The 25,864-nt window shown below is 40.7% G+C and overlaps 2 protein-coding genes across 4 annotated transcripts; one reads left to right on the top strand and one right to left on the bottom strand.

The window, feature by feature from the left end:
- The first annotated feature begins 955 nt into the window (after positions 1-955).
- xrcc5 (X-ray repair complementing defective repair in Chinese hamster cells 5) lies at positions 956-16,004 on the top strand. Its single transcript, XM_058082500.1, has 21 exons — positions 956-1,104; positions 1,517-1,630; positions 1,711-1,894; positions 1,974-2,022; positions 2,107-2,229; positions 3,454-3,633; positions 3,757-3,871; positions 5,341-5,479; positions 7,172-7,284; positions 7,351-7,413; positions 7,477-7,614; positions 7,725-7,812; positions 8,945-9,075; positions 9,828-10,024; positions 11,170-11,272; positions 11,366-11,435; positions 11,539-11,648; positions 11,875-11,971; positions 12,105-12,172; positions 13,558-13,632; positions 13,785-16,004. Exons 1-21 carry the CDS (start codon positions 1,090-1,092, stop codon positions 13,797-13,799), a joined length of 2,187 nt encoding a protein of 728 aa, XP_057938483.1. The 5' UTR covers positions 956-1,089; the 3' UTR covers positions 13,800-16,004.
- LOC131136034 (collagen alpha-2(VI) chain-like) lies at positions 13,674-25,492 on the bottom strand. Of its 3 annotated transcripts, none has more exons than XM_058082498.1 (28): positions 25,114-25,492; positions 22,695-22,862; positions 22,002-22,612; positions 21,898-21,918; positions 21,761-21,826; positions 20,783-20,836; positions 20,663-20,707; positions 20,557-20,583; positions 20,465-20,491; positions 20,333-20,377; positions 20,204-20,257; positions 20,072-20,134; positions 19,607-19,669; positions 19,469-19,522; positions 19,372-19,407; positions 19,235-19,297; positions 18,985-19,047; positions 18,082-18,144; positions 17,931-17,996; positions 17,791-17,841; positions 17,073-17,171; positions 16,829-16,891; positions 16,720-16,755; positions 15,718-15,763; positions 15,485-15,637; positions 14,938-15,393; positions 14,833-14,871; positions 13,674-14,735 (listed from the first exon to the last, which is right to left on the bottom strand). In XM_058082498.1, exons 2-28 carry the CDS (start codon positions 22,831-22,833, stop codon positions 14,137-14,139), a joined length of 3,102 nt encoding a protein of 1,033 aa, XP_057938481.1. In that variant the 5' UTR covers positions 22,834-22,862; positions 25,114-25,492; the 3' UTR covers positions 13,674-14,136. The 3 variants fall into 3 exon arrangements, with proteins under 3 accessions (XP_057938481.1, XP_057938479.1, XP_057938480.1); XM_058082496.1 differs by having other exon boundaries at positions 22,686-22,862; positions 25,114-25,491; XM_058082497.1 differs by having other exon boundaries at positions 17,931-17,993; positions 22,686-22,862; positions 25,114-25,489.
- Positions 25,493-25,864: the final 372 nt, after the last annotated feature.

Here is a 25,864-nt window from a genome sequence, read left to right as displayed (position 1 = left end):
TTTAAAAAAATAGTAATCACAGCCTTTTGCACAGTATTGTAACATTGCACATTTTCTGGAGTATATGCATTTTGTGGTCACTTATTTTCTACACGATCATCACATCAAAATAGCTCTATTTATATTTTTTGCTCACCAAAAAATTTTTTTTTCCCCGCACATTGGAACCTTTCAGTCTCTACAATATTACATATTCACCTGGAGTAGTTTTATGCAGATATATCCAGCTATAATTCAAAGCCCAAGTCCAAATAACAACATATGTCTTCACATTCATCATAATACAAATGTCCGTTATCAAGTGTTGAAACTGCTTTTAATGCTTGTTTAATTTATTTTACTATTTAAGTGTAGATTCTTGAACATAGTTGTTTTATACAGTTGTTCTCTTTTTAAAAAAAAATGTGTTTCAAATCTCTATCCAAGGCTAACTGAAATATATCTTTGGTGAAATCTATGATATAAAGTACTGTATAAACACATTGTTATTGTCTCTAAACGTACCAAGTAATGCTGTGAAATATGTTTTTTTTTCAGACCATCAGGTCGGAACTTGTTGCATTCCATGTTTTATGTGATAAACCTTCAGGATGTAAAGGATTTATAAATAAAAAATGGCACCTTGTTGCATGGCAACAGTATTGATTTTGATTTATCTACATTCAAGCTGCTACTCTGGTATGGACAAAACCGATATTTTAATCGATCCGCTCACCTTTCTGTATATTACAGTGTTCCACTTTAAAAAAAAATCAAAACATCTTAATAACTAATATGATTTTTTTATATACTAACTAACACAAACGTCGGCCTATTTCGTAGGGAACAAACATAAGCATAGCTGATGACGGCGGAACTACTTTCTTTGTATCCAGGAAGTGAACTCGTGTTTGCTCGGCGGAACTATTTTCTTTGTATCCAGGAAGTGAACTCGTGTTTGCTTGGCGGAACTATTTTCTTTGTATCCAGGAAGTGAACTCGTGTTTGCTCGGCGGAACTATTTTCTTTGTATCCAGGAAGTGAACTCGTGTTTGCTCCGGATCTTTTAACAGGTAACACAGCGGTAGAAAGCGGGGAAACAAAAACAGTATGGCCAAGTCAAAAGTAAGTACATTTATATTGAAGTATTTTAATTTATATTTAGTTGCCAACACTTTCTAGGATATATACTTTGTCAGTTGTTTTTCTACCTGGTAACGGTGCGTGTTTCATGGAGGGAAAAGGCATGTTGGGACATGTTGACGGCGGCGAATGGGGGCAAGTTGACAAGCCTGATAGGAACCATAGCAAAATGTTTATAATAATAATAATACATTTTATTTGTATAGCGCTTTTCAAAATACTCAAAGACACTTTACAGAACAATGAAGTTGAATAAAGCAAGTAAACAGAAAGGAAGACCACCAAAATACAACATTCATTGGTTAATACACAATTAAAACATTATTAAAAGCGGGGCGGGGCACAGCAGTCAGATATAAAAAGTTTTTTTGGTTTTATTTTCTGTTTACTGCAGTCGTTTCTGGTGCTGTGCATGGACGTGGGCTTTTCCATGTCCAACTCAGCACTTGGTGAAGAATCATCATTTGAACAAGCCAAAAAAGTCGTTCAGAAGTTTGTCCAACGTCAGGTAACCTCGGACACAAATACAGTACATTCGAAATGGGTTACTGGCACACATGATACAAATTATTACAATTTAAATGTCAGGTATTTGCAGAAGCTAAGGATGAATTAGCATTGGTTCTATTCGGCACTGACTCCACCGAGAACCCGCTGGCCCAGGATGACCAGTACCAGAACATCACTGTACACCGCAACCTGATGATACCTGATCTGGAGCTTCTGGCGGAGATTGAGAATCAGGTCCACCCAGAGAATCAGCAGGCTGACTGTATCTTTCTACATATTGTACACCCGCTAATACAAGAAATCACCATGAGACTTGTTGAAAACCTTAACAAATGTTACAGGGTTAGATGCCCTCGTTGTCTGCATGGATCTCCTTCAAACAGGAACAAAGTAAGCTCTCTATTTGATAACTCATGGTATATACAAATGTACGACAGTGTTCTTCATATGATCTGACATCATTTTTTTTTTCAGTGGGAAAAGTTATGACCGACTCAACATCGCCTTGTTGAGTGACCTCGCTACTGAAGCAGACTCTGAGCAACTGGACGTCATCATTGAAAACCTCAAGCAAGCCGGCATCACCTTGCAGTTCTTGTAAGCTCCAAATTTAGTCACCTTCCCCTCTAATATGGAATGGAATGGAATGGAATGGCCTTTATTGTCATTATACAAGATGTACAACGAGATTGGAGAGCTTCTCCTTTCAGTGCAGTAGTCAATTAAAAAAAAAAAAGTATATAAAAGTAGAGTAAAAAAGACAATTTAACAAGATATCCAATATATACACATAGTATTGCACAGGAGCAGATACATGTATATTAATTTTAGTGATGATTTTAGTGATGTAATTTTAGTGATTTAATGATAAATGGGTCATAGTGCATGCCACAATTAATTGCAGGTTGCCTCAGCTTGAACAAACAGGCACTGCACCCAAAATAAACATTTTGTCCACAGGAAATGACAACAAAAACTTAAAGTATTACCTTTTTACCTTTACTTTTAGCTAGTATCATCATGTGTTGCTGTACAGTCACCACGTCTGCAGTGTGTATTATAATGAAAATTATGGAAAAAAAGAAATCTTAACATTTCCCTGAATATTCACTTGAGTATGAGTTAATTATTATTATTATTAATTATTCTCATAGATGAATATTATCACATTGAATATGATAATGTACAAGGGAAGTTATATGTGTGCCACTTAAATTGCTTGAATATAGTGTATTGGGCTGCACGGTGGGCGAGTGGTTAGCACGCAGGCCTCACAGCTAGGAGACCTGAGTTCAATTCCACCCTCGGGCGTCGCTGTGTGGAGTTTGCATGTTCTTCCCGTGCATGCGTAGGTTTTCTTCCCACATTCCAAAAACATGCTAGGTTAATTAGCGACTCCAAGTTGTCCATAGGTATGAATGTGAGTGTGAATGGTTGTTTGTCTATATGTGCCCTGTGATTAAAATACCATAAAAACACCATAAAAACTCAAGAACCCATTAGATTTTGGTGAGGATCTGGATAAAGATGCAAACTGGAGGTGCCAAATGACTTCACCCTATTCACCCGAGAGCTTTTCTTCCTGTCACTCTCACTGACTGGGAGAGATGCAACTGTGTCTTTGTGTATATGTCTATATGTCTATATATTTGTCTATATGTGCGCTGTGATTGGCTTGCAACCAGTCCAGGGTGTAGCCCGCCTCTCGCCCGAAGACAGCTGGGATAGGCTCCAGCACAACCCGCGACCCTCGTGAGGATAAGCGGTAGAAAATGAATGAATGAAAATATTCTATTAAAAATATTTGCATTTACTTTTCAGTTTACCTTTTCCTGTTGAAGATGAAGCAAAAGATGCTGGGGATGCGGGCAGAGGAGGTCCTGGTGCTCCTGGCTCTGGTAAAGGTCTTTCCAGGGAGCAGAAGAGCGGACTGGAAATGGTCAAACACATCATGCTCAACCTGGATGAGCAGGAAGGTCTTGATCAAATTTACACGCTGAGGTTTGAAGGCTTTCGTCAACACTAGATGCTCACTATTGTTGTTTTTTTTCTTCTATTTTTAAATTGGAATAATGCCATTTCTTGATGACGTAACAATTTGCGCTCTGTTTGAACAACTTGTAGGAATGCAATTGAGCAACTTCATATGTTTAAGTGCATTGAGAGACGACCTATGGCCTGGCCCTGTCAGCTGACCATCGGCAGCAGTCTTTCCATCCGCATCGTTGGCTTCAAAGCTGTATGTGGTTTGATAAGAGCATTATATATTAAACAATATACAGTAAACCTCGGATATATCGGATTCAATTGTTCCCACTGGTTTTGTCCGATATAAGCGAAATCCGTTATATGCGTATACCGGAAAATGTCCGTTTTACGCATATATCTGATTTATATCCGGTATATGCGTAAATCGGATTTTATCCGTTATAAAAAGGCACTTCCTTGACTATGTTTCCAATGTACCTGGACGCGCAGGCAACGCTGCAAACGCTGCAAATGACGTCGTATAGCGGCCTGTCACGATTCGGCGAATCGGAGCGCCACGATGCGGCCATCCGATATATGCGAGGGAAATTTAATGGAAACGCATTGGAACGGGACTGGAGATTTTGTCCGAAATAGGCGAAATCCGTTATAAAAAATCCGATATATGCAATGAATTTTTATTGGAAATGCATTACAGAAAAATCGGTTCTTTTTTATCTGTCCGTTGTGAGCGAATTTCCGATATATCCGAGGTTTACTGTATATTGTATAATTGGACACTCACTAGTCACAACACTGGATAGCCTTTACATGGATAACTACAGTGACACTAAGTAGTGTAGAGACTAGGGCAGGGGTGGGCAAACTTTTTGACTCACGGGCCGCATTGATTTAACAAAATTGCCGGGAAGGGGGGGGGGGGGGGTATATAGTATTTTACATGTAACAGTCAATTTTTACACCTATATTTTTACACATATTTTACATGTAAAAGTGTCATGCAATCTGCGATATGTGAACTTTGAAATCATTTATTTGATGTGAAGTGTATTATAAATTAAATGTATTATTATTATTGTGATTATTATTATTTTTATTAAAATTACTATTGTTATTATTATTAGTTATAGTAATATTATTATCATTATATAATATAATATAATATATTATAATTATTATTTATATTATTATATAATATATTATTATTATATATTAATAATAATAATAACAATAATATTGTTTATTATTTTTAATAATAATAATAATATTACTATTATTATATTAATATTATTAACAACAACATTATTATTGTTATTATTATTATTATTATTTTTACTGTTGTGCTTGTGTTCCTTTTTCCAGGAGCATTTTGTAAACAACAGACCACATCAAATAACGAAATTGATAAAGCAGCTACCTCAACCATCAAAAAGTTGGCCCAAGCCACAATGCCAGGTTGTATGTTGAGTTTAAATAAAATACTTTGAACAGGCGGGCCATATTGAAACACTTGGCGGGCCGGATGTGGCCCCCGGGCCGTAGTTTGCCTGAATACACGTGCTAGTGATGATATTCCGATGTGTACCTGATGGTGGTGATGCTCACCCACCGCTCGCCGTGGTTGTGGATGCTCCATGATCCACATGTTTGTTCTATCCGTTTCCTTTATCGAAAGTCCAAAATTTATTTTCACAATTTATCCTGCTTGTGTCCAACCAGGTGACCGAGGAGAAGCTGAAGAAAACGTGGCTCACGGTTGATGCTCAGAGCAATCAGAAGGACGACGTGAAGAGAGAGACCGTGTACTGTCTGGATGATGACAACGAGACGGAGGTGCCAAAGGATGACATTATTCAAGGTATTCAAACTACATCTTTAAAGGAGACATATAATGCTTTTTGCCACTTTTCTGACCTATAAATGTAGTTAGAATGTAGTACTCTCATGTTAAACGACACCAAAGTTTCTTATAATGAGGTTTACGCATTCGGGATTGAGACCTGGGATGGCTCAAAACGCTCGGTTTTAAAAGGCGTGGTAAAACTGTTCTTTTGTGATGTCACAGAGGAGCAGATTTCCTTATATGAACGTGGCTGTAAGCCATATAAACTCTCCGCCCTCCACCAAGCTCTGCTATTTGTTTACGAAACAAGCTCAGGTAGACGTTATTGTATGTGGTCATACCCAGCGAGAGAAAAATATTTTCATCAAAATAAATGGAAAATGAAACTAAAACTAAACTAGGGGTATTCTCCAAGACTCAGATGGTTAATTGTATTAGACAATGGTTTGTTCTGCCTGAGGTTGGACAGGTCAGATATTATAGCCTGATGGCGTTCACAGACGTCCAAGAAATGCTCAGGTTGTTTGTATGTGTAACTTTGACCCTGTGGTGACCACTCACCTGGGTAGGCTCCAACATCACATGTTACCTTGAACAGGATCCGTGACCAATGGACTTAAAAATGAGTGGATAAAATGCCTCATGTGATAAGAAAAAAAAAACATATCACAGTATTTATCAACAGTGAACCATCAGAATTTCAACAGTTCATTTCATGGAAACCCGGTTAAAGAATTTAAAGAAGAAAGAATCCAGAATCCAAACAAAACAGGCCACTTATGTGACCTTTCCAATCGTTATTTTTACCATTTGACAGGGGAGTAGCGGTGATAAGAAAAGGACCGTCATGATGTTATAACAAAAAAAGGAAATTAATGAGAATGCGCTACTTAATGTGCTTAAAGGTTTGCTGCACATTTTGCTATTAGAGTTAAAGCTATTACCCCACTCATTCGCAATCCAGCATCCATGGCCCGATTTGTTATGGATTTTTATTTATTTAACCCAAAATAGCAGTTTTTCTCCTCAGAAAACACATCTCATTCAACTTAATCCTGTATTCCACGAACAAGTAAAGCATACAAACACAGAAAATTTGAAAATAAAGATGATTGTGATTGATTTGTTCAATCACAGGGCACATATAGACAAACAACCATTCACACTCACATTCATACCTATGGACAATTTGGAGTCGCTAATTAACCTAGCATGTTTTTGGAATGTGGGAGGAAACCGGAGTACCCGGAGAAAACCCACGCATGCACGGGGAGAACATGCAAACTCCATACAGAGATGGCCGAGGGTGGAATTGAACCCTGGTCTCCTAGCTGTGAGGTCTACGCGCTAACCACTCGTCCGCCGTGCAGCCCTCAACTAGTATGTTAGACATAATTGTGTAATTTTTGGGCAAAAACCATGGTTCCGCAGTATTACTTTTGTAAATATGTAAGCATGATGATATGTTTCCATGCTAGTGTCAAATAGTATCATACCAAAAAATAAATAATAACTAAATAAATAATTTTATCAGTCCCTCATTGACTATATTTCATTACATAAATTGCTTATTGTAGTGCACTCCATTTCCCCTCAAGATGGAATGAATCAATTATCATTTCCATGATGATCAAGTTAATTGATTACAGTGTATAAAAGAGTTCTAATGACATTTCAAAAATGAGTGCCCCTGTTCTGTGTTACCAGGTTTTTGCTACGGAAGTGATATTGTTCCCTTCTCCAAAGTGGATCAAGAGCAGATGAAGTACAAACACGATGGGAAGTGCTTTGCTGTTCTTGGCTTCACCAAACGGAATCTGGTACTGTTATTCATATTTCCGCATGGCATCGACGTGTTCTGTGTTATTCATGTGTGCCGCCTGCAGGTTCAGCGCCATTCTTTCATGGGATATCAAGCCATCAAGATATTCGCTGCACTTAACGATCAGGTAAAAAAAAAAGTAAAAAGGTGACGCTGTGTTCGTAATAATATATATTTCTTCTGATATCAGCATGCGGGAGTGGCGCTGTCCGCTCTGGTGCGGGCACTGGATGAACTCAAGATGGTTGCCATCGTTCGCTACGCCTACGACCGCCGCGCTAACCCTCAAATAGGAGCAGCTTTCCCTTGCATTAAGCAGCACTACGAGGTATATTTTTGCAGAATGAACCCCCATCTAGTTCTGTGATGCTTATGCTAACTGTACACATGCTAACTTATGCTAACTTATGCTAACTGTACACATGCTGCTCTCTACAGTGTCTCATATACGTCCAGCTTCCCTTCATGGAAGACCTTAGTCACTTTACCTTTGCGTCGCTGGACAGCAAGAAATTTACACCTTCAGGTATAGTTTACTGATGATATTTCTGTATGTAACCATAGGCACATCAGAAATAAGCTTTATTATTATTATTATTATTCGGATTGCCAAGCTACACTGCCTCACCAAAAAAAAAAAAAAGTCACCCCCTGGATTTATTGTAACTAAACAAATATGATTGGGTTTGCTGCAGTTCATCAGGTTGTAGTTCTTGCAACATATTGTGTGCCAAAAAAATGTTTATTATTGTTTTCTTTCTTCCCTGATGGCATTGTAATATCCCAATATTCCATAAAATGACAATGCCAGGATTCAACCGGCTCAAATTGTGTGGTTCGAGTGTCCAGATCTAAACCCATTGAGAATTTATTGAGATGTTTTGCAAAACAGAAAGTGCGCACTGGTCCCACTCTCCCGTCATCATCATGTTAGTGAACAATAATAATATAACAAGAATAATGAAACTCTGGACAGAAATTGCAGAAAGTTGTGGAAACAATGCCACAAAAAATGCATGCAGTAATTACAGTAAACCTCGGATATATCGGACTCGGATATATCGGAAATTCGCTCACAACGGACAGATAAAAAAGAACAGATTTTTCTGTAATGCATTTCCAATAAAAATTCTTTGCATATATCGGATTTTTTATAACGGATTTCGCCTATTTCGGACAAAATCTCCAGTCCCGTTCCAATGCATTTCCATTAAATTTCCCTCGCATATATCGGATGGCCGCATCGTGGCGCTCCGATTCGCCGAATCGTGACAGGCCGCTATACGACGTCATTTGCAGCGTTTGCAGCGTTGCCTGCGCGTCCAGGTACATTGGAAACATAGTCAAGGAAGTGCCTTTTTATAACGGATAAAATCCGATTTACGCATATACCGGATATAAATCCGATATATGCGTAAAACGGACATTTTCCGGTATACGCATATAACGGATTTAGCTTATATCGGACAAAACCAGTGGGAACAATTGAATCCGATATATCCCAGGTTTACTGTAATACTAAAGGCATTCCCTGGAAGTAGAGAGTATGTGACCTTTTTTTTGTTTGTTTTTTTGGCCTGCCAGTGTAGTAAACAATCTTTAATGAAAACATCTCTGGCCTCGACCAAATCCCAACTGATATTATTGTGTATCCCCAGACACACAGCTGCAGGCTGTCGACTCTCTCATTGACTCCATGATGTTGGTGGAGCAGGACGAAGATGGAGATCTACAAGACATGGTCAAAGTCCACAACATTCCTAACCCGCAATTCCAGAGGCATTTCCAGGTTCTGTGCACCGTTTTTACCTCAGAAAATTTCTTCTTTTTCGACTTTATTGTCATTGTATTGCATACAACGAAATTTGAGTGCAACTCCACGGGGAATTTTGTAGAAAGTCAAAATAAGAATAAGGAAAAGCATAAAAATAAAACAAGGAATAACAATATAAATATAAAAGTGGCAGGTGCTGTTCAAAATAAGTGTAAATATTTCTCATTCATTCATTTTCGCTTTTTCCTCACGAGGGTCGCGGGGGTGCTGGAGCCTATCCCAGCTGCCTTCGGGCGAGAGGCAGGGTACACCCTGGACTGGTGGCCAGCCAATCACAGGGCACATATAGACAAACAACCATTCACACTCACATTCATACCTATGGACAATTTGGAGTCGCTAATTAACCTAGCATGTTTTTGGAATGTGGGAGGAAACCGGAGTACTTCCTTGCTTCCTTCCTTGCTTCCTTCCTTGCTTCCTTCCTTGCTTCCTTCCTTGCTTCCTTCCTTCCTTGCTTCCTTCCTTGTTTCCTTGCCTTTCTTTCTTTCTTTCTTTCTTTCTTTCTTTCTTTCTTTCTTTCTTTCTTTCTTTCTTTCTTTCTTTCTTTCTTTCTTTCTTTCTTTCTTTCTTTCTTTCTTTCTTTCTTTCTTTCTTTCTTTCTTTCTTTCTTTCTTTCTTTCTTTCTTTCTTTCAGCTTCAAAAGTTTCAAGGCAATGATTGTCTCCAATGACATTAAACATGTCACCCAATCCAATGTCTCTCAGTGCTTACATCATCGGGCTGTCAACCCCGGCACCCCCTTACCCCCGATGGAACCCTGGCTAGCAGCTGTACTTGACCGCCCAGATGTCATTAAGGAACGTTGTGGAGCACCATTGGAGGAGGTGAAAAGGATGTTTCCTCTCAAAGAGGTGGAGAAGAAAAAGAAGCTGAAGACCAGTGCTCAGATCTTTGGAAAAGAGTAAGTTTGGTTTTTGGATCTAGTGCAGGGGTCTCAAACTCAATTTACTTGGGGGCCACTGGAGCTCGGGTCTGGGCGAGGCTGGGCCACATCAGGTTTTCCAAAAAAAAAAAAAAAAAACGCATTTATTAAAAACAGAAAAATGAAAAAACTTTGCTTTGGTTCCAATTTTCTACAAGAAAAGCTCTGATAAAATATTCCACTGTTCTCAAATATCTTACTTTTTATTTTTCTACACAAAACTATAAATAATAATAATGATAATAATAATAAATAATAAATAATAATAATAAATAATAATAAATAAACAAATCAAGAATAAAGAAAAGAAGAAAATAATAAAGAAAATCAATCAATCAGTAATAAATAAATATAATAATAATAATAAAATGGCAAATAAAAACTTAAGAAACCACATATAGTTGGTGGGTAGACAAATTATTTTTTTCAGATTAAAATGAACAAAGCATTATTAGAGCCCTGTAGACATGACAAAACATGACTATAGTCACATTTATACTCTTTTTATTTACAACATATTGTGCAACTGCAGGGTCTTGAGACACATGCTAACTCGCAAACTAGAGAGCTAGCGACCTAAACGGTAGCCTCCAAGTTATTTCCTTTCAACTTAAATGGCCAAAAACTTACCACTTCCACACGGATAGGGAGGATAACTATTAACAGTTATTTAACCTTTAACATGAACATTAATCAAACATAATAAACAGTAGCCTTCAAGTTATTTCCTTTAAACTTAAATAGCCAAAAACTTACCACTTCCACACGGATAGGGAGGATAACTATTAACAGTTATTTAACCTTTAACATGAACATTAATCAAACGTAATAATTTAATTTTTTCTGGGTACATGATACCATACAGCATCCATATCAAACTTGCATCGGCCGCACTAACATTAAACTTTCATATCAAGGCGGGGGCCTCAAACTAGTGTCGTGCGGGCCACATATGGCCCGCGGGCCGCATGTTTGAGACCCCTGATCTAGTGGATGACTGAAGACTTGTAAATACAATATAATATACACAGTTATGGAGCCATGAAACATTTTTTTTTACTGCACTGTTAAACGTTTATATTAGTCATGTATTGCTCCTTCTATCTGACCCCTTCCACTCACAGTTCAGAGCAGCCCGATGCCAAGAAGGCAAAAGGAGATGCTGCTCCTGCGGAGGAGGAGGAGGAGTATAATCTGGCTGACATTTCTGAAGGTTCTGTTACTTCGGTAAGAATCTGGGTGGGATAGATGGATCAGGTTCTAGTATAGGACTGACCCTTTGTTCACACCTCTAAGAATCTCATTCCTCGTTGCTTATAGGTAGGAAGCGTCGATCCTTCCCGGGATTTCCGCATCCTCATCAAACAAAAAATACTTCCATTCAACAAAGGTGAGGCCACACTGACCAGTACGCCATTATCACGACTAATGGCCGGCTCTTTGTGTTTGGCTGTGATGATGAAACCGTATCCTCCCCTTTTTCCCGCCTCCAGCCTGCGAGCAGCTGACTCACAGAATCGAGCAGTTGCTAGGCAACAAGAACACGCAGTACTATATGAAAAGCATCACCTGTATCCAGGCCTTCAGAGAGCAGTCAGTAAAGGTAAATAAACATTCGCTATCTCCCATTTGGGGAATCCACGCAGGTGCTTCTCTTCTGGGTCACGTCATGTTGAGTTATCAACGCGAGTCATTTTCGTCAAGAGAGATTTATGTATCACTCACTGAACCGCGGTGCCAGTTCTTGCACAAACGTGCTCGCTAGTCAATGTGCTTCTCTTGGAAAACATTTGAAGGATTCCAAATGTTCCTTATCTTTGCGCACACAGCTGAGGAATGCCGATCTGTACAACAGCTACCTCCAGTCCCTGAAAAGAAGCATCTCAACAAGAGGGCTGGAGGTCTTCTGGGACCTGCTTGTCCAAGGTATGCTCAGCAAACGATTCATTCTGGCATTTGTGATGTCACAAAATTTCCAAAAAGTCTTAATAATGAATTTAAATAAGAATCTGTTTTTTTTTTTTTTTTTGCTCATATCCTGTTGCTTCCTGCTCAATAGATGCCGTATCTCTTATTAGCCAGGACGAGGTGCAAGGAAGTTCTGTATCCAAACACGAAGCCACTCAGGTAACTGTCCCTCACAAAGTTAATGTAGTCTGTAAAATTAAAAAAAAAAAAATCCAAAAATTTTTACAACTATAATGATGAAAATGGTAATATTAATTGTGATTACAGTAAACCTTGGATATATCGGACTCGGATATATCGGAAATTCGCTCACAACGGACAGATAAAAAAGAACCGATTTTTCTGTAATGCATTTCCAATAAAAATTCATTGCATATATCGGATTTTTTATAACAGATTTCGCCTATTTCGGACAAAATCTCCAGTCCCGTTCCAATGCATTTCCATTAAATTTCCCTCGCATATATCGGATGGCCGCATCATGGCGCTCCGATTCGCCGAATCGTGACAGGCCGCTATACGACGTCATTTGCAGCGTTTGCAGCGTTGCCTGCGCGTCCAGGTACATTGGAAACATAGTCAAGGAAGTGCCTTTTTATAACGGATAAAATCCGATTTACGCATATACCGGATATAAATCCGATATATGCGTAAAACGGACATTTTCCGGTATACGCATATAACGGATTTCGCTTATATCGGACAAAACCAGTGGGAACAATTGAATCCGATATATCCGAGGTTTACTGTATAATAATGGTGATAACAATAATAATGGTAATAATGAGAAAGATTATAACAATAATAATATTATTACAATTTTAATAATAACAGGGACTGTTGAATAACAGACCAAACAATCCACCCAAATGTAGGCCCGCCGAGGGATCTCACACATTTGTGGGTCCAGCCAAAATGGCTTCTTATTGGAGGGCAGCAGGGTGTGCGGGGACTGCTGGGTTGCTGGGCACTAGGTGGGTGCACTCAGGGACTATAGGGGGGGTCGGGGCCAGGTGGGTTGGCTGGCAGGGGGTTGGTGGTGTGCTTCGGGTTTTGCTGTGGTGTCCGATGTTCCCACTCTTCTTTTGTTCTGTGATTATATGTGTGGAAAAAAAATCACTTTGGTAACTGCTATAGCGTGGAGAAGGGGTAGGATTTAATAAGCTTTGCTTCTTCCTGCTCCTTTTCAGACATGTGTAGTAATGAGGTGTTATGTGTGTGTATGTGTATATATATATATATATAGATATTGTAAGTGTATATGTGAGAAACAATAATGTAACATAGTATGCATGTTTTTAAGAATTAAGAAGAAGAAGAACATGATTATATCTTGCAAAAAGGGGTAGGCATTTATAAGCTTTTGCTTCAGCCTACTCCTTTTTGAGCTTGTGATCTGATAGTTGAATACAAATGTAAATAATTTGATTGATGTAAGAAATGCACTGTAATGTTTCATATATTTGCCCCCCCCCCCCCAAAAAAAAAAGAAAAAGCACCCTGTCATTGACCACACCTCAAACTGACATCTGCTGTATCTTCAGTTTCTGCTTGCTGAGGAGAAGAAAGACGACGCGGTCACAATAACAGAAGATGACACCGGCGATGTTGATGACTTGGTAAATATATTTTCATTCATTCTTTTACAAAACATATGGCCCATTTAAAAAAAAAAAAAAAATCCTGCATAGTCGAGTACCTCAGTGTGTCCCAGGCCTAATCTTTATCTTAAACACTCAAAACCTTCCCTCCCTTCCTTCTTCCTGTGCAGCTGGACATGATGTAAGAATGAAGGCAATGGGAGCGACTGCGAAAAAACTGAAAAGTATGCATCACTGTGTTTATCTGTTCAGTCGTCTATTGTTTCACCTCCCACGTGGAGACCTTTTGCTACTTTTGTATGAACAAAACTAATATTGTTTTTCTTTGTAATGCTTAATATTGGACAATGAGGTCCGAAAATTGACCAAAAAAAACAAAACACTGTAATATAGCTCGGCCTGTTAAATCCGATTTATTGTGTATTGGATATAGTGTCAGATTGTACAGTGCATAAGAGGAATAGTAAATGGAATTAACATCAGTAGCACCAATACAAGATACGTCTCCAGCGTGATTACTCGTTAACAAATCCATCGGAAAAAATGGTCAAAAAAGCCTGACCGCCACTCAGACCAGTCCTTTTCTCTGAATACGGCATTCTCATCTCCCATTGCCAGTTTCATTAAGACTTCTTGATCCACGTCATTCCCTGCGGCGATCACCGTGGGCACCACTTGCGCCCCACGCATGGCCCTAACGGCTTCATCCAGGTTCTTTTTGTCTGTGACTCCATCCGTGATGAAAACAAATGCAATTTCTGCATGGCGTCTCGTCTGGCGAGCCGGTCCCTTGCCTAGTACTCTGTCGATGGCGTGAGTGATGGCTGCCCCCACGTTCGATGAAGAGTCCAGATAACCCAAACGCGCGATACCGTCGGCGATGAGAACAGGGTCGTGCGTGAGAGGGAAAGCCACAAAGTTCTCACCGTCGTCGCCGTATTGCAATAGAGCCAAGCGAGCTCGCAGGCGATCTGTTCTGGTTCTGGCGAGTACCAGTCTATCCGGCACCGTTTGTAAGAATTCACGGATGTGACGGAAGTTCTGCGCTCCGAGGCGTTCGGAACCGTCAAGCAGGAATACCAAATCGACTGGACGTTGGGCACAGGGAGCAACATCTGGCTCTACAAACACGGAACAAGTAACAAAATAAATAGCTTCTATTGGAGTTTTATTGGAGGTTTAGCTTAGGGAAAATAGACCCAGACCCAGTGCACCTACCGGTCTTGCAGGGGAGATCAGGGCACACAACAACTGGATCTGGAAGGGGAGTCAATGGTTAAAACAACATTTAAGACCACGACCGTGAATGTTTTAACCACTGACCGGGACAAAGAACAGTCTCCATTTTGTCTATGAAGTCCTCTGCGACCAAGTCAACGAAATTCTTCATCCCTGTGACTCGCCCCTTTTGGTCGCACGCTATGGAGCCCAGGATCTCGTCATCCTGGGCTTTTCTAAACATATCCCCGACCCCGATTGCATTTACCGCAACGCTGCTGTCCCGGCAGAGGTATTTGAGTAGATCCTCATCGTCACGCGGATCGAAGCGTCCATCTGTGATCACAACCACCGATATTTTAGCTCGGGCTCTCTTGCCGTCCCTGATGAGGTGATCGTAAGCGAACTTGAGAGCCGAGGGTGTGAAGGTGCCGCCGGCAATCCACTGAAGATTTTTCACCGCCATTTTAAAAGCAGACATGGAGTTTATGTTGGGGTCATCGAGTCGAATGGCCTCAAAGGTCCCGTTGTGACTGTACTGCACAACTCCAACTCTTGTACCTGAAAGAGGCAGATGTTAGAAACTCTGGAACCCAAAAAAAACTCCTGTCACTTGAGGCGTTTTATGGTAGCATTCACAAGGCAATCTTACCGGTCGGAGACGCGGGGTTAGCGGCCATTGATCCCAGACGATTAATGGTGTTGATTACAAAGTTCTTTTCCAAGGTGAAGTTGGTGAGACCGACGCTCTCCGAGCTATCTATTACAAATACAACGTCCAGTGCACCGCAGCGCTTCTCGCAGTCTTGAGACAAGAAAAGATAAGCATGTTAAAAGATCTTCTTACTGGACTTGAGTGCACACGGTGATCATATTTTTGCTCACCGCAACAACCGCACGTCTCCCTGATGTATGTCATGACGTCGCAGTCCTGCAGTAACAAGTGATGCAGTTATACTATGAATGCTGCGTAAATAAGTTCTTATGTTTTCAATCAGGACCGGGTTTGGTAATGGTAATGGTTTGATTTCATTTGAACGTGCATCAGATTGCAATTGAATGCATCACATAATCAGTTCACAGTTCCACATGTCCGAAAGGAGTAGGAAGAAGCAAAGCTTATTACATCCTACCCCTCCATCTGGTACTTTTACCAGATGGTAAAAGTAGCAGTGGTACTATATAAGTGGTAAAATATAAGTTATACATTTGTTCACTTCCTGCTTTCCATAATACAGTTTAAGGGTTTTTTTTGTTTTTTTTTAATAAAAAAATATGACCATCCAATAACATAATGGGTACCATAGTAAGTGAGTAAGATTGAAAATCAGTAATAAATAAATAAATATAATAATAACAATAAAACGGCAAATAATAAAAACTTAAGAAACCACATATAGTTGGCGGGTAGACAAATTATTTTTTTCAGATTAAAATTCACAAAGCATTATTAGAGCCCTGTAGACATGACAAAACACGACTATAGTCACATTTATACTCTTTTTATTTACAACATATTGCGCAACTGCAGGGCCTTGAGACACATGCTAACTCGCAAACTAGCGAGCGAGCGACCTAAACGGTAGCCTTCAAGTTATTTCCTTTAAACTTAAATAGCCAAAAACTTACCACTTCCACACGGATAGGGAGGATAACTATTAACAGTTATTTAACCTTTAACATGAACATTAATCAAACGTAATAATTTTTTCTGGGTACATGATACCATACAGCATCCATATCAAACTTGCATATCAAGGCGGGGGCCTCAAACTAGTGTCCTGCGGACCACATTTGGCCCGCGGACCGCATGTTTTAGGTGAATAAACACCCTGGCTATAATTAGTATGAATTATTGACCAAAGGCCTCCTAAAGGATATACTCACAGTGAGTGCAGCATCGCCCTCTGGTCCACGGCCACCCTGCACACACGCATCACGAGTCCTTATGTAATGCACTTGTTGAAAGTCAGTCAAGTATGCACTGATTGCTCACATCGGGCCCAGGATCCCCCCTGGCTCCTCTAGCTCCGGGCTCCCCCGCCTGACCTGGTTCCCCCTAATTTTGTTAAAAAAAGAGCACACAATTGACAGAAATCGATCGACTGAACCCTGGTGGTCTCAATTGTGCACCCAGCATCAGAGATTCTTGGGAGTTGTTGACACATTTCCTGTTGCATCAACATCACATCCCTCCATTTCGCTAGATTTTTAATAAACCGTGAATGCATTAAACTTACAAACTCTCCACGTGGACCTGGGTCGCCGGATTCTCCCTTGGCACCACATTCACCTCGACTGCCCCTCGGTCCTTTTCTACCTGGGATACCTCTGTCCCCCTGCAGAATGTACAGTAGTTACTTCCCGGAGGTGTAAAGTACGTACACTACCGCTCAAAAGTTTGGGATCACTTGGGAATTTTTTTTTAGCCAGTCTGAGATATGTTTTTTTTTTGGCAGTCCTGCTATGAAGTCCAGCATCCTGAAGTCGTGCTTCACTGTTGATACTGAGACTGGTTTTTGACGGGTACTATTTAGGGCAACTGCCAGGTGACGACTTAAAGTACACACTTTGTCTTCTTGCACAGTTGTGCAGCGTTTTTCTGTCCTTGTTAGACCCAGTTTGTGCTGCTCTCTGTAGGGAGTAGTTAACAGCATGGTAAGAGGTTTTAGTTTAGATTTTAGACGGGTTTTCTAATGATATATTATCCTTATAAAATGATTACCTTGGATTAGCATTAGCCATAGCAGGAGATTGATGCAGAGGACTGACAGTTGTTGATAGTAGGCCTCTATGCAAAAATGTAGATGGTTCTTTGAAAATTATCAGATTAATTTTAATTGTTTGTGAAATGCATGAAAATTCTTTAGAAAACAACAAAATTTGCAAGTGAACCCAAACTTTTGAGCGGTAGTGTATGCAGTATTTAAGTATTTTATGCCAGAAAGGGAACATTACGGTAGGTCCTCTTGGTCCAGGGTAGCTGAATCCTTGTCTTCCTTTGTCACCCTTTTCGAAAACAGAACCAATTCGATATGAGTACACAGATCTTAAATTGCGGGGCTAGCTCATAAAACAAATTCATCTATTTTTGCTACCGTTGGTCCTTGGGTGCCTGGGTCTCCTCTCGATCCAGGATCTCCAGGATTCCCCATGGTGCCCTGCTTTGCGTAAAATTCATTATTATGTGTTATGTGTCATTATCTTGTTCTCAAAGTAAACTATTGTTGGATGTTTTGAACAACCCACATTTGCTCCAGAGCTCCCTGGGTCTCCGGGTGGACCCCTTGGTCCCGGCAGTCCAGGGGCCCCCTAAAAACAGACGTTGGAGCCCAGTTGAAACATTAGAATTTGACTCAGAATTTAGCTAGCATGTGTGCTAGCTAATTCATTCAGTCATTTTCTACCGCTTATCCTCACGGGGGGTGCTGGAGCCTATCCCAGTTGTCTTCGGACGAGAGGCCGGGTACACCCTGGACTGGTGGCCAGCCAATCACAGGGCACATATAGACAAACAACCATTCACACTCACGTTCATACCTATGGAATTTGGAGTCGCTAATTAACCTAGCATGTTTTTGGAATGTGGGAGGAAACCGGAGTACCCGGAGAAAACCCATGCATGCACGGGGAGAACATGCAAACTCCATACAAAGATAGCCAAGAGTAGGGAAAGACAAAATAAGAAGCCAAAAAGTTACCACTTCCACACAAAATAGGAGGAGAACTCATTCATTCATTTTCTACCACTTATCCTCATGAGGGTCGCGGGGGTGCTGGAGCCTATCCCAGCTGTCTTTGGACGAGAGGCCGGGTACACCCTGGACTGGTGGCCAGCCAATCACAGGGCACATATAGACAAACAACCATTCACACTCACATTCATACCTATGGACAATTTTGAGTCGCTAATTAACCTAGCATGTTTTTTGGAATGTGGGAGGAAACCGGAGTACCCGGAGAAAACCCAAACTCCACACAGAGATGGCAGAGGGTGGAATTGAACCCGGGTTTCCTAGCTGTGAGGTCTACGTGCTAACCACTCGACCACCGTGCAGCCGCTTTGTAGAAAATTTTTCACCAAAATATGGTTCAAAGAGTTTTTCCAATCTTAGTCCAAGGATGACTTGGGAATATCCTCAGAAAGCTCACCTTTGCTCCCTTGGGTCCTTCCTCCCCTGGATGTCCCCTGCGTCCCAGTGGAGCTCGTTCTCCCTTCAAATGAGAGCCAGGTAATTAATTACATTATTATACTTTACTAATGTAAGGTTAATATTGTTGTTTTTATATTTTACAGTGCTTAACTTCTTTTATAAAAATAATATTCAAGTCATATGACCTTACTTAGTTTTTTACAGATTGTATGTAAACTTCTGGTTTCAATTCGGATTGATTGTTTCACCTTCTCTCCCTTTTTGCCAACAAATCCTTGAGCTCCTTTTGGTCCTGGATCCCCTCTCCTTCCCTGTGGACGTTTGGAACAGTTCTTGACAAAGTCACCTGAAGTCCATCATTGATCATCATACTGTAGAAATATACCACTTCGCCTTTTGGTCCAGGTAAGCCACGAGGTCCCTTGAAAGAGTCGTATTGTTATTTGGCAATTGAAGACCATTAAAACAAGCTTCATTCGTACCCGTGGTCCCTTGTCTCCCGGGGCTCCTGGATTTCCTGGGATTCCTCTTTCGCCCTGCACACAGTAAGTACACGTGTTTTTGTCTTTGGGATTTTCGGAGGCGGTATTAGTTTGTTGTTGTTTTTTTTTTTTTTTTACCTTTGCTCCTCGTTCACCTTCGGGGCCTAAAGGACCTGATTTCCCGGGTAGGCCAAGGTCACCCTGAAAGACACAAATTCAGATTAATTAGAGGCGGGGTCCACCTTGGACTGGTGGCCAGCTAATCACAGGGCACATATAGACAAACAACCATTCACACTCACATTCATACCTATGGACAATTTGGAGTCGCTAATTAACCTAGCATGTTTTTGGAATGTGGGAGGAAACCGGAGTACCCGGAGAAAACCCACGCACGCACGGGGAGAACATGCAAACTCCACACAGAGATGGCCGAGGGTGGAATTGAACCCTGGTCTCGGAGCTGTGAGGTCTGCGCGCTAACCACTCGACCACCGTGCACTAAAATATTCACTAAAAATCATTCACTCATTCATTCATTCATTTTCTACTAGAAAACCTAGAAACCTAAGAAACTTCATTTATTTTTTTTTTGTTTCAAACCTTTTCTCCTTTTCCACCTGGTGGTCCAGTATCACCAGCATCCCCTGGGAAGCCATCTTGTCCCTTTTTATAGACACAAAAAACCAATATGTTACTTATAAAGTTCACTATAAGGAAACAAAATTAACCTACTTTGTCGCCTGGTTCCCCTGTGCAGCCAATTGCTCCAATATGGCCGATTTTACCCTGAACACATCACCATATGGAACATTAGCGACACCCACTGAGTTGGACATTCATTATAAATTGTCCAAAGCTCACCTTTTGTCCATCAGTTCCATTCCTTCCAGGTACTCCTACCAAACCCTGAGTATTTGGAGATCAATACAAACCGATCATGGCGGCAATGTTGCTACTTTATATAATTTATTATAGCAATCCCATTAAAAGTACCTTTGCTCCGCTTGTTCCAATTTCACCCTGTTGGTAAGAAAGTTGTAAGACTGGTAGATCATCTGAGGAACACTAAGAACATTCGCTCTCACCTTGTCACCCTTCAACCCGACTTCTCCCTACGTCAGAGCACAATGAAGGGCATGTTTTTGAGATGGAAACAACATGGATACGGTTGGTTAGTAACCCTAAGCTAACCTTTGGTCCGGGACGTCCAATCGGACCCTCAATGCCAGGATCACCCTGTTTTAGGAAAAGTCATATTCAGAATCTCAGTGTCTCAGTAGAGAGGATTCAGTATCTGCACAACCTTCTTACCTGTTTTCCCTTTGCACCTTGTGGCCCCGGAAGACCTCTGTCCCCTTTTGGACCCTGTAAATATGCCAAAGTATTGATATTATAGCAAATATTATTTGTGTTTGTGTACCCTTGTTGGGTCCATATTGCTGCTAATCGCAACCACAGCCAAGCCAGCCAATCCCAGGGCACATATAGACAAACAACCATTCACACTCACATTCATACCTATGGACAATTTGGAGTCGCTAATTAACCTAGCATGTTTATGGAATGTCGGACAAAACCGGAGTACCCGGAGAAAACCCACGCATGCACCCACGCAGAACATGCAAACTCCACACAGAGATGCCGAGGGTGGAATTGAACCCGGGTCTCCGAGCTGTGAGGTCAGAGGCAACATTCATTCATTAATTTTCTACTGCTTATCCTCTTGAGGGTCGCGGGGTTGCTGGAGCCTATCCCAGCTGTCTTCGGGTGAGAGGCGGGGTACACTCTGGACTGGTGGCCAGCCAATCACAGGGCACATATAGACAAACAACCATTCACACTCACATTCATACCTATGGACAATTTGGAGTCGCTAATTAACCTAGCATGTTTTTGGAATGTAGGAGGAAACCGGAGTACCCGGAACTGAAACCATGTGATCCATCCATCCATCCCAGTACCGTTATTCTGACCACTCTTTTAAAAACCACACCATCCATTCTCAGCCATTTCATCTCAACCCCAATCATCCCAACCCAAACATTCCATCCCATCCTTTACAATTGCAACCACACCCTCCATTCCAGCCCAACCTAAGCAATCCCATGACCCCATCTTAATGCAGACATCACAATCAAACCATCCCATCCTATCCGGTCTATGAGAACCGACACCATCCCAACTGATGGCATTCCAATACTTCCCAACCCAAAATTCTCAACCCTATCACCCCAACCCATCCATTCGATCTCATTTCATTCATGCACAGACGGTCGATTCTAAGCTTACCTTTGGCCCTCGAGGTCCCCTCGGTCCAGGGATCCCAGGAGTTTCAATGCAGCCCTGTTGGTAGCACTACAGATACAGTGTTTGAGAGAAAACTGTAAGACTTAGTAAGACACGTCATACCTGGTACTGTTTCTTACCTCGGAATAAGCTTGGTATTTCTGCAAGGAAAAGATTTAGATGAATGATGATGATGATAGCATCAATCTATTAGACTTTATTAATATTCAAGGCAGGAGATCACCATGGTTTTTATAATACGATCAATGGAGTCCGTCTTTATTCTCGGCCTGCCGTTGACGATCTCCACAGCTAAGTAGTCATTCCGGAAGACTTCAGCTGGTGAACTGGCAATCTCCCTCATTCCCGTCTCATCCACGGACCTGGATGCCGCTACGGAGAAAACGCCAATTCCCTGCTCGCGGGCCTTCTCCGCCGTCACTTTGATGCCACCGCAGGGACTTCCTGTCACGTGACCGTCTGTGATAACCACAGAGAAAAGAGCGGCGCTTGTTCCCGCGTAGTGCTGAGTCATGTGATACGTCGTATTTCGGAGAGCGCAGTCGATGTAGGTGCCTTTGCCCAGGTATCGAATGCCACTGAGACTCCTGATGAAGCTCTCTCGAGTTGCAAACTGGCTGAAGACCACTTGCGTCTGAGAGAAGTGTAGACCTCCGATAGACCAGGTAATGCGGACCCGATCCCGGTACTCCTCATCTTCCAGCCTCTGGGCAAAAACCCGCATGAACTCTTTGATGTTTTCCACCAGTATTCCAGGTGGGGACTCCTGGAGGGCAATGGTCTCGGAAGTGTCAACGGTGAAGAAGAGCTTGATGGGACAGTTGACCAATCTGCCTGGAGACCGGGAACTTGGACTGTAAGGTTTGTAATAAATCATTTTCCATACATGTGTCCAATCAAAACTCACTCTCACAACCTTCTCGGATTGGTGGATTCTGATCTGGATTGTCTCTCGGGAGTGAAATTGGCCGTGGTCCACGAGGGGTCAGTCCTTGAGGGATGGCTGCATGGACCATGTACAGTAAGATGAACTCTGGTATATGAATTATTGCCATTGTGTCGGAAAGACCCCCTCTTTGCTGAACTAAGTAAGACAGAGAAGAAGTGGTTTAACTTGGAGAGGGTTTCACTTGAAAATCAGGGACCAGATGATGATGTGTGTCTTCATATAACCATGGCAACCGGTAATGTTTATCATTGTTTTAAACCAGGGGTCTCAAACACGCGGCCCGTGGGCCAAATGTGGCCCGCAGGACACTAGTTTTAGGCCCCCGCCTTGATATGAAAGTTTGTTAGTGCGGCCCGCGCAAGTTTGATATGGATGCTGTATGGTATCATGTACCCAGAAAAAAATTATTACGTTTGATTAATGTTCATGTTAAAGGTTAAATAACTGTTAATAGTTATCCTCCCAATCCGTGTGGAAGTGGTACGTTTTTGGCTATTTAAGTTTAAAGGAAATAACTTGAAGGCTACCGTTTAGGTCGCTAGCGCTCTAGTTTGCGAGTTAGCATGTGTCTCAAGACCCTGCAGTTGCGCAATATGTTGTAAATAAAAAAAAAAGTATAAATGTGACTATAGTCGTGTTTTGTCATGTCTACAGGGCTCTAATAATGCTTTGTTCATTTTAATATGAAAAAAATAATTTGTCTACCCACCAACTATATGTGGTTTCTTAAGTTTTTATTATTTGCCGTTTTATTATTATTATTATATTTATTTATTACTGATTGATTTTCTTGATTGACCCTAGCCCCATTGGCCCCCAGGTAAATTGAGTTTGAGACCCCTGTTTTAAACAGTATCTCTGAATGAGTGTGTTGATTTGAAATGATAGCTAAAACCTATCAGTGCTCTTAAAAACGTAAAAAACTAACAAGAGGCGGGATGTGTGTGCAACATGGGACTGGAGACATAAACGATTACAGACCTTCTTGACCCACGTTCCAAACCCGCAGACTGCCGACAGAAATAAACAACTTAAGAAAAACATTCAACATGAATGCGTAACCGGCAGTACTTCCAATGTTATGATTAGAAAAGAGCTGGAATCTTTGAAATGCTGACAAAATGGAAAAAATATCGCTGGTGTCAACGTTCGAATATATTGGCAACAAACTTTACAAGATTTATATTCAAAGTTATCTTCTAAATGTCATGCATTGTCTAAATAAAATTAAATCGCAAACAAAACACAATATTCATATCATAACACTGACAATGGTGCACATTTGGACTGCTTTTACTTTCACTTTTACGACACAAAGTAGATAATGGAAACATAACATTGCCTACTTTAGAGTGCTATTCATTTAACATTGTTTATTATTGTAGTTGATCTAATTTATTCACATGAAATGTTGTTAAATTAATGTTTGTTAACACATCAATAAAAAGCACTGTACTTTATTTCTGTTGTAATATAATATTGCCAATAAACTATCGGTAGGTAGGTCTTAAAATACATCGAAGGGGCATCAGTAGCAATATAATAAAGATTTACTGTACTATCATCGTTTTTCATCAGAAATCATTCCACACTCTTTATTGCACTCTGGTTCTACCATATCTTACTTATTGAGTGGAAATATGGAGTAATGTACTGCAAAAAAAGGTCAGTCAGGATAATTCATAATGCCGCCTACAGAGAACATACTAACTCCTTATTTCTAAAATCACAAATACTACAACTTGCTGATATAGTTCATCTTCAAACAGCTAAAATAATGCATAAGGCTAAAAATAACCAATTAGCTAAAAATGTCATCCAATACTTCTCTACAAGAGAGGAAAATATGATCTATAAAAAAACAAAAAAAAAACAAACAAAAAACCTTAAACTGTATTATGGAAAGCAGGAAGTGAACAAATGTAACAGTTACTGATTGTAAAAGTACCAGATGGAGGGGTAGGATTTAATAAGCTTTGCTTCTTCCTACTCCTTTTGGATACAAGGATGAAGAGTCTTGAACCAGTCATGATGTGCTATACATATCACTATATTGACACTTACTATGGTACCCATTATGGCATTGGATGGTCATATCACCTTGTACTTCAGTACAAGGTACATTATTTAAAAAAAAACCCCAAAAAAACCTTAAACTGTATTATGGAAAGCAGGAAGTGAACAAATGTAACAGTTACTGATTGTAAAAGTACCAAATGGAGGGGTAGGATTTAATAAGCTTTGCTTCTTCCTACTCCTTTTGGACATGTGGAACTGTGAACTGATTATGTGATGCATTCAATTGTAATCTGATGCATGTTCAAATGAAATAAATCCATTACCATATGGTATGCTTATATATATATAATAAATAGTATGTACTCACCCGAAGTGGAAGAACAAGTGTTTCTTCTTTTTTATCCGCACAGGAAATCCTAGCAATGTCCTCCACGTTTTAACAAGATCGGCATCCTATTTAGGGGCCTGTTGTGGATCCAGGGGCCGCCCAATTTATTGTACAGCAGAGCTCACTCCCGCAGATGCCTTGGTGGACCGGAGAGATAGCTCAGCCTCCACAACAGAAATGTAACAGCGTAGAGGGGGTGTGGGGGGGTTGTGGATAGAGTCCAGAATAAATAGTCAGGGTGCAATGGCGTATTTCTCCTGCTCTGTGGACAAGAAGAAGTGTTTCACAGACAAACACTGCAGCTGCACTCTGTCTTCTCCTTACATGGAGACACTCACTGCATGTTTACACCAACATTAAGCCTGAACGCAACACAGTCGGCAGTGCATGTACTTCATTACCTCATATGAGTATTAATAGCATAATAGAGTGGGTCGTAAATTGAGAAATGTGTTGCCGCTATGCTAATTGTACGACTTCGCAGTCAGTCAAATTCTAAGAACATGTTTCGGAAAAAAACGTGAAACGTTTCCATTTATCTTGTTGCATAAAAAACGTAGCAGTGGAGGAGGAGATTCATAACCTGATTTATGTACTGTGCTAACCATTACGGTGAAACATAAAAATGAAATTATTCTCATCATTACGTAAATAGCATTAAAAAGCAGACCAGGTCTCCACTGCCTGACAAGAGAAGGGTAGCAGTGCTCTAACAACAAAAATATTCCAT

This window comes from Doryrhamphus excisus, chromosome 9, assembly GCF_030265055.1.
Source record: "Doryrhamphus excisus isolate RoL2022-K1 chromosome 9, RoL_Dexc_1.0, whole genome shotgun sequence".
NCBI classification, from domain to species: Eukaryota; Metazoa; Chordata; class Actinopteri; order Syngnathiformes; family Syngnathidae; genus Doryrhamphus; species Doryrhamphus excisus.
The sequence above is the reverse complement of the archived record's forward strand: the minus strand, read 5'-3'. Positions and strand labels throughout refer to the sequence as shown.

Coding starts and splice junctions, on each gene's coding strand:
- xrcc5 (XM_058082500.1), top strand. Junction 1,631..1,710: donor AGAAGTTTGTCCAACGTCAG/GTAACCTCGGAC, acceptor TTTAAATGTCAG/GTATTTGCAGAAGCTAAGGA. Junction 11,273..11,365: donor CTGAAGGTTCTGTTACTTCG/GTAAGAATCTGG, acceptor CGTTGCTTATAG/GTAGGAAGCGTCGATCCTTC.
- LOC131136034 (XM_058082496.1), bottom strand. CDS start 22,833: ATGGCAATAATTCATATACCAGAGTTCATCTTACTGTACATGGTCCAT. Junction 21,827..21,897: donor AATACCAAGCTTATTCCGAG/GTAAGAAACAGT, acceptor CTGTATCTGTAG/TGCTACCAACAGGGCTGCAT. Junction 19,408..19,468: donor CGGGAGACAAGGGACCACGG/GTACGAATGAAG, acceptor GACTCTTTCAAG/GGACCTCGTGGCTTACCTGG.